The sequence below is a fragment of the Aythya fuligula genome, chromosome 7, assembly GCF_009819795.1.
Source record: "Aythya fuligula isolate bAytFul2 chromosome 7, bAytFul2.pri, whole genome shotgun sequence".
NCBI lineage: Eukaryota > Metazoa > Chordata > Aves > Anseriformes > Anatidae > Aythya > Aythya fuligula.
Genome location: NC_045565.1, coordinates 25,329,928 through 25,341,897, shown reverse-complemented (window position 1 = coordinate 25,341,897; position 11,970 = coordinate 25,329,928). Strand labels below are relative to the sequence as shown.

The following is an 11,970-nucleotide window of genomic DNA, read 5'->3' as shown; positions in this document are numbered from 1 at the left end:
TACATCCCATTCCATACAGTCTGATCCACAGAAGATTTTAAGGGGAGATCTGATTAAAGGGCAGAGCTACTAATCCGCTTGATCCTTGTTTATTGACTTCATCTTCTTCCTCTGTTCACCAGAACTGGGAGTATGCATTTTCTTCTTGGCCTCTTTGAACTAATATGTTGTATCCTTTACACCCATCCACGGGGAAGGGAGAGAGCCCATCCACTCCACATTAACTTCTCCTTTCCTTTTAAGGCTGAGCCCAAGTGTTGCATATTCATTACCACATCAAAAACACTTTGCCTGAGGTCTGTCTTGGTGTGCTGTAATGGGTTCAGGACCCCAGCTGTCTGCCCGAGGATTTAGAGCACTGATATTTAATAGTAAATTATACAGCAGAATATTTCATTTTACCCTTTCTTGCTGAAGCAGCATATTTATAATGGTACACTCTAGAGCCACTAAACAAAGATGGGGAGAGCACAACTTTTCTGTTCACACAGTACAGTCTCCTGGTTACTGTGGTCTGGACTCTGGCACTTGAATTTTTGGATGCCAGTCTCTGTTCTTAACCCGTTGTTGGACCTTCCATAAGTCACATCTCCCACTATCTCCCAGTAATACAGTGGAGCAAACTGCAATGTATTCCCAGCATGCTTATGGAAGCCAATTTCCAGCCCACTTTACTAATAGCTTTAACAACCAGAGCACCTAATAAAACCAAAACGCTCTACAGTTAGTCATTCTCGGAATTTTGCTGCTGACATCTCACTAACACCATTTCAAGGCTTGTGGCACAAGTTCAAACCCTTCTTTCATGTACTGAAGCAGCCTAGATCTGAGTTCTGACACCTTGCAGCTGTAAGATTCCTCTGGGTTCTCTAATCACAATCTAGTAATCATACACAACATCAGATCTGAACTGCAAAACTTTTAAAAGAACATCAGCATTCTGGAAGGAAACAGCAGAGTAATTAGTTTTTCTCTAAGTAGTGCCAGATGTGTTTAAAAGTCACAAACATGAGTGCAAAACCTGCATAGTTTGAATTAAAACTAGTAAGAGCATAAACAATCCCCTCCAATAGCTGCAAGCTCACAGATTGCCAGGCTCTGTAAGCTGGTAGGAAGCATGTTTATCAGAGGAGCTCCTGCTAACTCATTTTATTCACCAAATCCATCATTCCTGCTTGAAGTTGAAGCTACACAAGCATGCACCTCCTCAGAGTTCCTGCGTTGGGGCAGTAGATGCTGAAACAGAGGAAAGTTCTATTTTTCTCCAGAAAAGCTCCAAGGCACTTAGAGCCTCAGCTTCCATGAAAACCGTGAATCACCACCTTCCGCTGTGCTACCTTCCCTCACTGCAATGAGAGAAATAGCAAGGAACAGTTCCATTCATCTCATAACTGCCTCAGCACCACTGGAACGGCAGCCCTGTCCTTGAACCTGAGTAAACTGCTCTGCCTTATTCTTAATGCATGCGTATTTCCTTGAATTCTGGCCAGATTGGGTCGTTAGTGGTCTTTAGAGAAAGACACGGACAGCTGAGCTACATCAGAGTGGGTCATAGTTCTTTTAGTCACTTATGTTGGTGGGGGAAGAGTGAAAGATTTCTTTCCTCTGACTAGTTTTTATTCAAATAATTTTGTCTCCACGCTCAAAGTGCTTTTTCTGCTCTATTAGAACCTAAGACAGTTTCAAAAGGCGCCCAAGTGCAAAGCTATTTCCACATTATTGTTTATCTTTGACAGTGCCTCACTCCCCTCCATGCAACCAGTCCAGTGACTAAGAGATGCCTATAAAGAAGAAAAAAAAATAACCGTGCTTAAAGAAAACATCTTTTGCTTTTATTTTCAAGACATCAGTATTACAATTTTTAAAGCCAGTAGTAGGTCAGTTCGGGGACTGACTGACAGCAATGCTTGCAGAGAGGCCTGAGATGACAGACGGTCACCCTGAGTAAAGGCACCACTTTCCTTGATGCAATCAATACCCACGGTCAGCAATGACGTCCTGCCTCCTGCCTAAAGCCAGCGCATCCTCTCCTGAACAGTAAGGAGGAGAGTTCACAGCCATCTCGATCTTTTCAGCACAGATTGATCCCCCCATTAGTAAAGAGAAGAGCCCGCACCACATTACACCAGATCCTCAGAGCACACACTGAAAAGAAGCACTGACACTTCAGCAGGCACGTGCCCAGTGACACCTCAGAGCCCATAATCGCACGCCTCCGGGCTGTTCTTCAGATAGAGCTGGAGGAAGTTTTTGAATGTCTGCGTGTCAGTCATCGTAGCCTGGACAGCAGGGTCCTGCTTCATGGCCTCCATCCAGCGCTGGAGCTTTGGAGCATGGCTCAAGGAGCTACGGGAAAAGGAAAGAGTCTGAATAACGCCAGCGGGACATCAGGAGGGCATCAAGGAAGCTAAACAGCTTTAGAGGTTCTGTTTAACTGCTTGTTTTGCTTTATCCCTCCCAGTGTACCATTTGGCTCAGAGTGGGTGACATTAATACATATCAAATGGTAGGAGAGAGACTGGCATCTGGAAAGTAAGAGTTCTTACAGAGGGTGTGCGCTCTGCAGAGCTGAGCTAAAGAAACAAACAAAGAGCACTTATTGTGCAAGACATCAGCATGTTTCTGCTTGCGTTATTCCTGCTACAAAAGAGACTTTACTCATTTCTCATCTGCTCCGAGTTGAAAGTAGAGGCTTGTGCACCACTGCCTCCCTCTGGAACGCTTTGTTAGTAGTGATTCTTCAACAGATTGTGTGCAGCGGTTGAGTCCTTCTCCACAGCTCACAAATCCCTTCTGTCACAAACCAAAGTAAGCTTCTACTAGCCTGCAACCCAGCAGCTCAAAATGCAGACCGTCTACTGAGGAAACTGAGGATTTGATGAGGAAACTGAGCATTCAACTAACTAACAAAATCCACAGATCCACTCTCACACACCCTTGAGAAAAACTGTGTGGCAAATTGAAAGTTTAACAGCATCCACAGTTCTTTTCCTTCTCTTCTGGCACACTACCTAGCGTACTTCGCATTCCAGTTTCCAAATCCCAAGGTTAGTTAAAGTATAACTTGTCTAGATAGCTCCCAACCTTTACCCAGGAAGCATCTTTTCTTAACATACAGTGGCTGAGCTCTTCAATCACTCAAGTACCTCAATATTTCTAGGCCCACAGTTCTGTATTGTTTGTAATATTTCCCCTTCCCATCAAGGGTCACGCAGAAGACAAAGCACGTCAGAGGTCCACCGGTGAAGTCCTCATTTTACAGTGCCAGAAGTTTCAATTCATGCTGGATTCCCTGCATCTTCCTCATTCTTCATGAATACTTTAGGCAACAGGGTGCCTCTAACTGTACCACACTCCTTGTCCTAGTTTGGGCTGGGATAGAGTTAATTTTCTTCCTAGTAGCTGGTATGGTGCTGTGTTTTGGATTGAGGATGACAATAACGTTGATAACACACCAATGTTTTACTGTAAACACTGCTCAGCAACAACTAAGTCAAAGATTTTATAACTTCTCATTACCACCCTGCCAGCGAGGAGGCTGGGGGTGTGCCAGGAGCTGGAAGGGGACACAGCCAGGACAGCTGGCCCAGACTGGCCAAAGGGATGCCCCGTACCTTATGGCATCATGCTCAGCAATAAAACTGGGGGGAGCTGGCCAGGGGGGCTGCTGCTGCTCAGGGAGTGGCTGCACACTGGTCAGCAGGTGGTTAGCAATTGTATTGTATGTTCCTTGTTACTTTTTTGCTGTTCTTTCTTTTTTTTCCCTCCCCCTTCTCTCATTAAACAGTTCTGATCTCAGCCCATGAATTCTTGCACTTTTCATTTTTCTCTGCCATCCCACTGTAAGAGGGGATGAGTGAGCAAACAGCTGTGTGGTGTTTAGCTGTCTGCCAGGTTAAACCACAGCATTCATCTTCTCATTTCATCACCCACATCCTCATACAAGCTGACTCTTCAGCCCTGTGCTAAACCAGCTATAAATCAGTTCTCCTTTGACACCATTTCCTTATGTTAACCCAATACCATGGTAACTGGAGCTGTTTAAGGAAGTACCAGACCAAGACATTTATGTATAAAAAAATCCATTCCAACAGGGACAGATGACCTACAGCAAGGCAAGACATGATTTACCTACCTCAAAACAAGATGAGCCTCCTTTATCAGCCCAGAACTTCCAAAGAGGATCAGAAGATTTGATCCCAAGCTTGAGGTCTTAGACCAAGAAATTTGAACCTAGGTGTCCATACCTCTACCCACCTCCCCCCCTTCAAATAAGGGCCATTTTCATCTACGATGTAGGAACAGAAAGAAAATCCTGCATTTTGATCACTACTTCTGGATCTGACAAAAATTATTTGTTAGGAAAACAAATCTGACAAAAGGCCTGTTTAAAACCTTTTGTTTTAGTTTTACAGAAGATTCCTTAGCAACTCCCCTCTGGTTTAAGATGCTTTCCCCACCCCAAAGCTGTAACAATGCACTCACTCTCTTCAGCAGCCCCTAAAAGTGGCCCACTGCTGCAGCATGTATGTAAAGAATATTTATGCTGAGGCATTTCAGAGCATGCTAAAAGCCAGGCAAAGTACTCACTCCGTCAGCTCGAATGCTTCTAGGCGTTCAAACCAGGGCCAGATCATGTAGTCAATCATGGAGACTGAGTCCCCACCATAAAACGTAGTGTTGCGTTTGGCCAGAATCTGTGAGGGGCGAGAGAGGACAACTACCCTCAGAAGCAAAATTAGCACATCGGGACCCTACAGTAACAAAAAGCCCAGCTCATAGTGGAATGCAGGCATACTGAAGGAATCAGATGGGAAATAACGCAGATACAGCACACTTCTCCTATGCATGCAGTATCTGGGGAGTCAGAGCTGGTCAGTAACACAGTTGTGATATCAAGTTTTAACTGTTTCATACACTGTCAGTCCAGCTCTTCTCCAGTGCTTGTTCAAAAATTGCCAATTATCATTAATCACTAGTGATCTGCAACTTGTGTGCAAACAAAAAGGAATTCAGCTCTTAGAATCTATCAGTTACTGATTTGTTATCTGTAAAAAAAGGAATAATGGCAGAGACTAGTCAAACAATGCACACGCACTTCTAGAGCAATGAAGTCAACCAAATGTAATGTTGTTTTGGCAAAGACTCTGTTCCCACAACACTTGAGTGCAGTTGGTGCCAGGACAGCATTTCTGACATTACACGTGGAACTGGATTTGATTCCAGGTGCAAAGGAACAGGAAGTATGACGTTTACATACACCAGAAAGACACCCACAGCTCAGCACAAAAAGCAGAGCCACAGGGAATGCATGAGCCCTTGCAGGAAGTTCTTGAAATATGTCAGAAGCCTAAGTGTAACAAACATCAAGCTCAGTATGCTTTAACAAACTTCCAGATCCTGGTCTCTTCTTTTAGGAGTTTGGTCCCCCTTCTTCCAGGCACTTCAGCATTTTTAAGATGGAACTCCAATGGATCTTACAGTGCGTCCCTCAGCCCCCATGATCTAATGAGCTTTAGAGCAGTCCTTTAACATCTCATGCTGTTTGAATTACCAGAAGTCTGGTAGAAAATAACCTGACAGTTACGTTATCTGTAGGTTCCACAGTCCCAGAGACAGGAACACAGCTCCCTCTATTGGACAGCAGCAAACTAAATACAGCAATGTTTGCAAACATTTCCCTCTTGGATTTGTCTTGCAAAAGGCTGAGTAATGTTTGCATGGCTTTGTCCCTTCTTCCCATCCTTAGCCAACCTTTTGCTGCAAAATCCTTCAGAGTATAGTAAAATAGAGACACTGAAAGAGCAGCAAGTATTTCACGGCATTAATAAAGCAGGAAGAAGGTTAATTTTGCCTTAAGGCTGAATAGATTTGTATTTCAGGGAAGTGAAATACTTGAGCTCTTGGGGGAAGCTAAGTGTATCAGCAGCAGCAGTACTCTAGCAGCAGCCTAATCAGATGAGACTACCCTGAAAACAGTTTTAGTTCAGCAATTCAGTGGGCAAGGAAACAGAAAGCACAGGACTGTTAGGAGAATTAGGGAAGTACCAGAAAGCTATTGGAAGCTTCACACAGGAAGCAAAACACGCTGGGGGAGGATTGCTTCTTACCTAAGCTACACACGCATTAGTTGTAGCTGCTAAAAACACAGAAGGAATGGGTTTGTGATGCAGAAAAGTCTGACAGTTGTTCAGGCTAGCCAAGAACCACTGCTGACACTGAAGCAGGATTGTGAAGCTCCTCATACAGCAAAGTCACCTGGCACTTCTGGAGCTCTGCTGCAGTTGCCTACACGGCTGAAGCAGAACACAGCCCATGGCTGGATTTCTGCAAGGGACAGATTACACTCTGCTCCCTCAGCCCACTTTTCCCCTTCCACCAGAAGATAGCAGGCAGAACAAGGATGAACTCTTAGCAGCCAGAACTCCTCAGCCTTTGCTGCTATAACATGCTGCAAGGCCTCCTTACATTTAAGGAGGAACAAAGATGTAAGTGGTCAGCTACAACTCAGAGATCTCCCCATATCCAACAAAGATTTCATCATACAGATGAGTATCAGTTTAGCTACTTGGAATTTGCTGTAATGGTGCTGTTATGCATCCTAGGCTGGGGGGAGTAAATTGAAAGACCGTTGATTGCTATAGCTACCAACCGAACGGGAAGAGATCTAGCTCCAAATACCAAAGCATGGGGAGAGGGATGTAAGGGGAAACTACGTAACTGCCAACCTGCTCACTACTGTGAAACGTTCTTACCTCTTCAAGTTTGCCTAACTTTTCAGTAATCTCCGCTTTCTGAGCTGTGGTATCCTGTCCATCTTTGAGAGCCATAGCACACTTGAAAAATAGAGGTGTTATCTGTATAAAGGAAAGGAGAAAGTTTTTAGTATCACTATTACAATAATACAAGCAAGTCATTCAGAGCTTAGGACACTGAGTTAGATGTTAAGATGTTTTTAAACAGTTAAAGTCCATTAACAAAAATCTTTTATACTTCACAAAAGGTAAAGGCTTAAAGGAAGACAAAATAAAATACTAATGGATTTTAGTCCTGTAGTGACAGAACAAGAAGAGGAGCGTGTTTCTAGCTTGCATGTACTATCAACAAAGTGGCAAGGTACAAAGCAGTATTTTTTTTCCCAGGTACACACTCTTGAAAACCAAATGCACTTTAATTATCAACAGTTAAGGTACTTTTACAAAAAGAGATATGCAGCCCAAAATATGCAGGCTTCTAGAGACCTGTACATTTTTTAATACAGTAATTGCCAGTTAAGAGTATACAGTACAGAAAGTTGCCCAGCAATTAAGCTTAACTATATTTTTAGAAGTTCATATACAAGCATTTTTCTAAGATCTTGTCATTGACACAACCAACATTCACAGCACAATTCGTTTCTTGCAAGATTGCTCCCTGTAACTCCTTTACAACAGGCCTTTCTGAATAGAAATAATAGGAAACATTCTTCCCCTGCCCTTTTATCCCCCTTTCTTTGTCCACATCTTTTCTTCTTTGCATCTTGCATTCCTTCCTCTTCTCTACTGCTTTATATCCAAGACTTCTTTCACTTCCTAGATCCTCCAAAGCACGTGCTTGCACTATCTACATTTAGGGTACAGAGAAGTTATCTGCAGCCAGCCACAGAGCCCGCCTCCACCCCATACTGAGAGCCAAAACCAGGGTGCTTATACAGGTCCCATGTCTATGGCCACCTGCAAGCTCTTGGCCTTGGTTGTAGGCTCTCTCAGTCAGGCACTCGTCACATTCCACAGTCATACAGTGTCCTAAAGCAATGCTCAGATTAAAATAAAGTAACTGTCACTGCCTATGTCTCAGGTTAAATTTAAATGCCGTTTATTTGGCTTTCCTATACACAAGACCCCTCAAGAGATAAAAGCAGCATTAGTAATACAGCTGGAGATTTGGAAGCTCTAGTGAGGTAAGGAACACCCCCTACCCTGATCACACAGTACCTTTGAGAAGTGTTCCAGGAGCATCTTCTGGAAGGCTCGCTCATACGGGTCTGAAGGCATCAGCTTCTTCCCTGGAAATGCTTCATCCAAATAGTCGCAAGTGATCGGGGACTCATAGATAAGCTGGCCTTTGCAGGTCTCCAGAATAGGAACCACCCCAAAGGGGTTCTTCTCAAATAACCAGTCAGGTTTGTTCTTTAGATTGATGTTAATTACTTCATAGCTAGAAGAGTAAAGGAAACAAAATCCAAGCATGTTCAGCCCCACTGCAGTTGACTCCATACCATGGTGAAATGCAGTCATTAAACCTCAACAGCTACAGTCCTTGAGAGGCTGAATGCTCATTCTCCTGCTCTCCCTGGTCTTCCCTGGGATCCTCTCCAGGACTAACCATTTGACACTCAGAACTACTGCCAGGGAGCACTTCCCTTCACCAGAGAAAACCAGAACTGACTTACAGTGATGTGTTTATTAAGTTAATAAGACACACAAACCTTCTGTGAGCACAGAGCAGCAGGCCTTCCAGTCATGCTAAAAACAAAGGTCAAGCTTGGCATACAGCACACTTACCACATGTAAGTTCAGGAACATTCTGAGAAGGAAGCACTTAATTGCATTTAAGCCACACTACAATTAAGAGCTGCCCCAGAACTTTAATCTGACTTTGCACAAAAGTGCAAGTCTTCCCTGCCTGTGATAAGCCTTCTTCTACCTTACATAGAATAGATATGCAGGGCAAAGGCAAAATAAATATTGATTAAAACCAACAAACATACAGGAAATTTGTCTATTAACGAAGCATAAATTACACTCGTGTATGACCCCAGAAAACCCATACAAGGCTTGCTAAACACTGCTGAACCTTCAAAACAATCAAAAGTTACCAGAAGGCGGCTACTAGATTTTTTTTAGCAATAAAAACCCTCCAAACCACTACACTAAAACACACCTCTCAGCCCCCCATATCAGTCCAAAGACACTAAATAAAGGCAGAATTAGACTGACCTGCACATTTTAATGCATCTACTTTTATTTTGGGGGAGGGTGAGAGACACAGACACCACCAACACACACCGCCCTGCCATCAGAGGAGAACTGGGGGCTTAACACTTGCTTTGCTCCCAGCCCAGTGCTGATTATCAAACTTGGGACAGGCTTGGGACTTGCTGGGAAGCAGCAGGTGAAGAACCCCGTTACGCTGAAGCTGTGAGCTGAGGGAAGCATTACTCAGCATTTGGAAACGTGTAAATGACTTGGCTGTCTTGAAATAAGAAACACCATAACTTCTGGCTTCTATAAACTTATTACAACACAAGAATACTTTATAAGATGGTACTTTTTCTTTGTTAAAGATGTCATTCACTTACTCCCACGTTTCACTAAGTGGCAGTATAAAGTTACACTGAAGACTCGCATCTCCTTGAGTTTTTGCTGCACCTTACACTAAAAATAAACAAACACAGGCCGAGGCTCTCTTTGCACTTACTCAGAACAGGGCTAAGTGCTATTACTGCAAACTTTTAGGAAAAAAGCAACACAACTTCTGCATTTGTTTGCTTGTTTTCCTTCGGCTTTACTTCATGCCGACCTCCCACACAGCGTTAAGTACCCCCCACTCCAGCACAGCCTCCCCCTCCCCACCAAACCCACACACGCACCAAAAAACGCTTGTTTTATCAAAACCATCCCCCTTTTCCCTCAGTTCCCGCGGGGATGTTCAGCCAGGAGCTCTTTAGGACACCCAGGCAGGACGGGGGGAGCCTCACCTGATGCCCTTGGCTCGGAGGACGAGGCGAGTCCGCTGGGCGAAGGGGCAGAAGCGCATGCTGTACAGCCGGATCAGCCCCTCGGGCACCGCTCCGGGGGCCGTGCTGCCTGAGGAGGAGAGGAGAAAAGCAGCCCCACCGTCACACCACCCCTCGGTCCCCCTCCGGTGCTCGCAGCCCCGGCTCCCGAGCCCGCCGCTTACCCTTGCCCAGGCTCCGCGAGTGCTCGCCCGCCATGCTGAGCGCCTCACGGAGTACCAAAGGCTGCCTCCTGGGGCGGTCCCTGCCTCAGTTCGCTGCCTTCGTCCCCTTTTTATAGCGACTGAGCGCTGCTTTGTAACCTCCGGCCGCCAATCGCCCGTGGAAATGAAAAATCGAAGGGAAATGCGGCGGTGGGAAGGGCAAGGGTGTTGCAGGCAGCCCTCACGCCCTCCTCCTCCTCCTCAGGAGTCTCCTGCAGCTGCGCTGCCCTTCGCACCAAATCCCAGACTACCTGGGAAATAATGATTTATATAATAATAATAATTTCCACCCTGCCTTCAAGTCAGAGCTCTAAGTGGTGTGGATGCCGTGTGCTTGTGGGCACATGTCCCGGCCATGGATATCTCTGCCAAACCTGTCAGTGCTGATAGAGATCTGGAGCTTTCTGAGAGCCACCAGGGGATCCATGCTTATACAACAGGGGAAGTTTTGCCTGCTGTTGACTTTTAGTTTGGTTTTGTTACTGTAGCTAGGGCTCAGGCATCCTGTCACAAAGACCAGTATTTTTCTGGGGAGATCCTTCCTGCTGGCAAACACTAAGATGGCCACCAGTAAAGTCACCACAAACCTGACACCATAACGCACTCAAATACAACATGAATTTTTGTCAAGTCATTAATTACATAATCAAACACCAATAAGCAACTTAACAGTAAAAGGGAGTGGTAATTTGTTGCACAAGCCTGCCATGCCCTGGGCAAACAGAACCCATATGTAAGACATCCTTTCCAACAAGATAATTCCTCCCACCCTTAGAACTGTGCCAGAGGACATTCCTTATTTTGCTGACAGCCTCCTGTTAGGACAGTTTCAGCAATATTTGGGTCAAAAAAAATCAAAATTTATTTTGAGACAGGCACGCAAATCCAAGGTACAGTTGTAACATTACAGACCTGGGTGCTGTAAGAGCCTCTTGGGGACACAACAGAGGCAGTGCCTGAGAACAGCAAGATCTCACCACAGGGGAACAAATTCCTCATCGTGTTTTGGTTTTGTGCAGCATGGATCACAGAGAATAGTGATAAGAGGCAGGGCAGATGCTCCTGTAGCAGCCAGTAGTGCTGTCAGTGAGTAGCACTGTCTGGGAGCTGCACACTGCTACAGCACACCGATAAAGACTACAGTAAGAAACTGTGAGCAATTATAATAACCCTTTTTTTGTTTGTTTGTTTTTTAGAAGTAGTAATGTATATGTATCAGCCTAGGAGCATAAAAATCAGCTACTTGATGTAACTGGTGTGCGTCTAGGTGGAGTGGAGACTCCCGACGCACCCAGCGCTGTTTCCTTACCTCTACTCTTTTAATAAATTGTAAACTTTGATTATAACCCTATTTTGGGACTGAGCGATTTTTAACGGGGATTCTTACAGTGCTAGTACCAAAAGCCATGAATGTGCAAATCCTGGAAATCGTTAAGGTTGGAAGAGACCTCCAAATTATCTGGTCCAACCATCCCCTACTGCTAACGCTACCAACTAACTCATGTCCCTAAGCACCACGTCCAACCTTTCCCTTTCCAGGGGCGGTGCCTCCACCACCTCCCTGGACAACCCATCCCAACGCTGACCCCCCCCCCCCCCCCCCCCCCCCCCAAAAAAAAAAAGCAGGACCGCAGCCATACACCCCCCCCCTCTCCATATGGGACCACATCTCTCCAGCTGCCTCTGAGGCTTCACCCCCAGAACTGCTTGGGCTGCAGGGCCTCCAGAACAGAGGAACAAGGTGACAGAGCACAGGCAGAGCCGTGCCACCAAGGGAAACCCCAAACACCACTGAAACAGAAGGGAACCCCCCCCCAAAAATCCCCGAGCAACCCCCACGCTGCTCCCCTAACACCAGCAGGCAGCCCGCAGCCTGCTGGCCCTTTAAATACCGAGCGCCAATACATTGGCCCAATCAGCCGCCTGCTTACATCCTGCGGGCAGCCCGCCTCAGCCAATCGCAGCGTCCCTTCTGGTCGCTAGGAGACG

General features: G+C 45.5%; 1 protein-coding gene across 1 annotated transcript; it reads right to left on the bottom strand.

Moving 5' to 3' along the window:
* Positions 1-1,819: 1,819 nt before the first annotated feature.
* On the bottom strand, positions 1,820-10,182 carry GSTO1 (glutathione S-transferase omega 1). The gene is made up of 6 exons (XM_032191275.1): positions 9,943-10,182; positions 9,740-9,848; positions 7,974-8,196; positions 6,756-6,857; positions 4,591-4,697; positions 1,820-2,346 (listed from the first exon to the last, which is right to left on the bottom strand). Exons 1-6 carry the CDS (start codon positions 9,974-9,976, stop codon positions 2,193-2,195), a joined length of 729 nt encoding a protein of 242 aa, XP_032047166.1. The 5' UTR covers positions 9,977-10,182; the 3' UTR covers positions 1,820-2,192.
* Between the last annotated feature and the right edge of the window lie 1,788 nt (positions 10,183-11,970).

Excerpts from the sequence above, each read along its gene's own strand:
- GSTO1 (XM_032191275.1), bottom strand. The coding sequence starts at position 9,976 with ATGGCGGGCGAGCACTCGCGGAGCCTGGGCAAGG. Across the intron at positions 9,849-9,942 it reads CTCGCGGAGCCTGGGCAAGG|GCAGCACGGCCCCCGGAGCG; the intron begins GTAAGCGGCGGG and ends TCTCCTCCTCAG. Across the intron at positions 4,698-6,755 it reads AGTTAGGCAAACTTGAAGAG|ATTCTGGCCAAACGCAACAC; the intron begins GTAAGAACGTTT and ends CGCCCCTCACAG.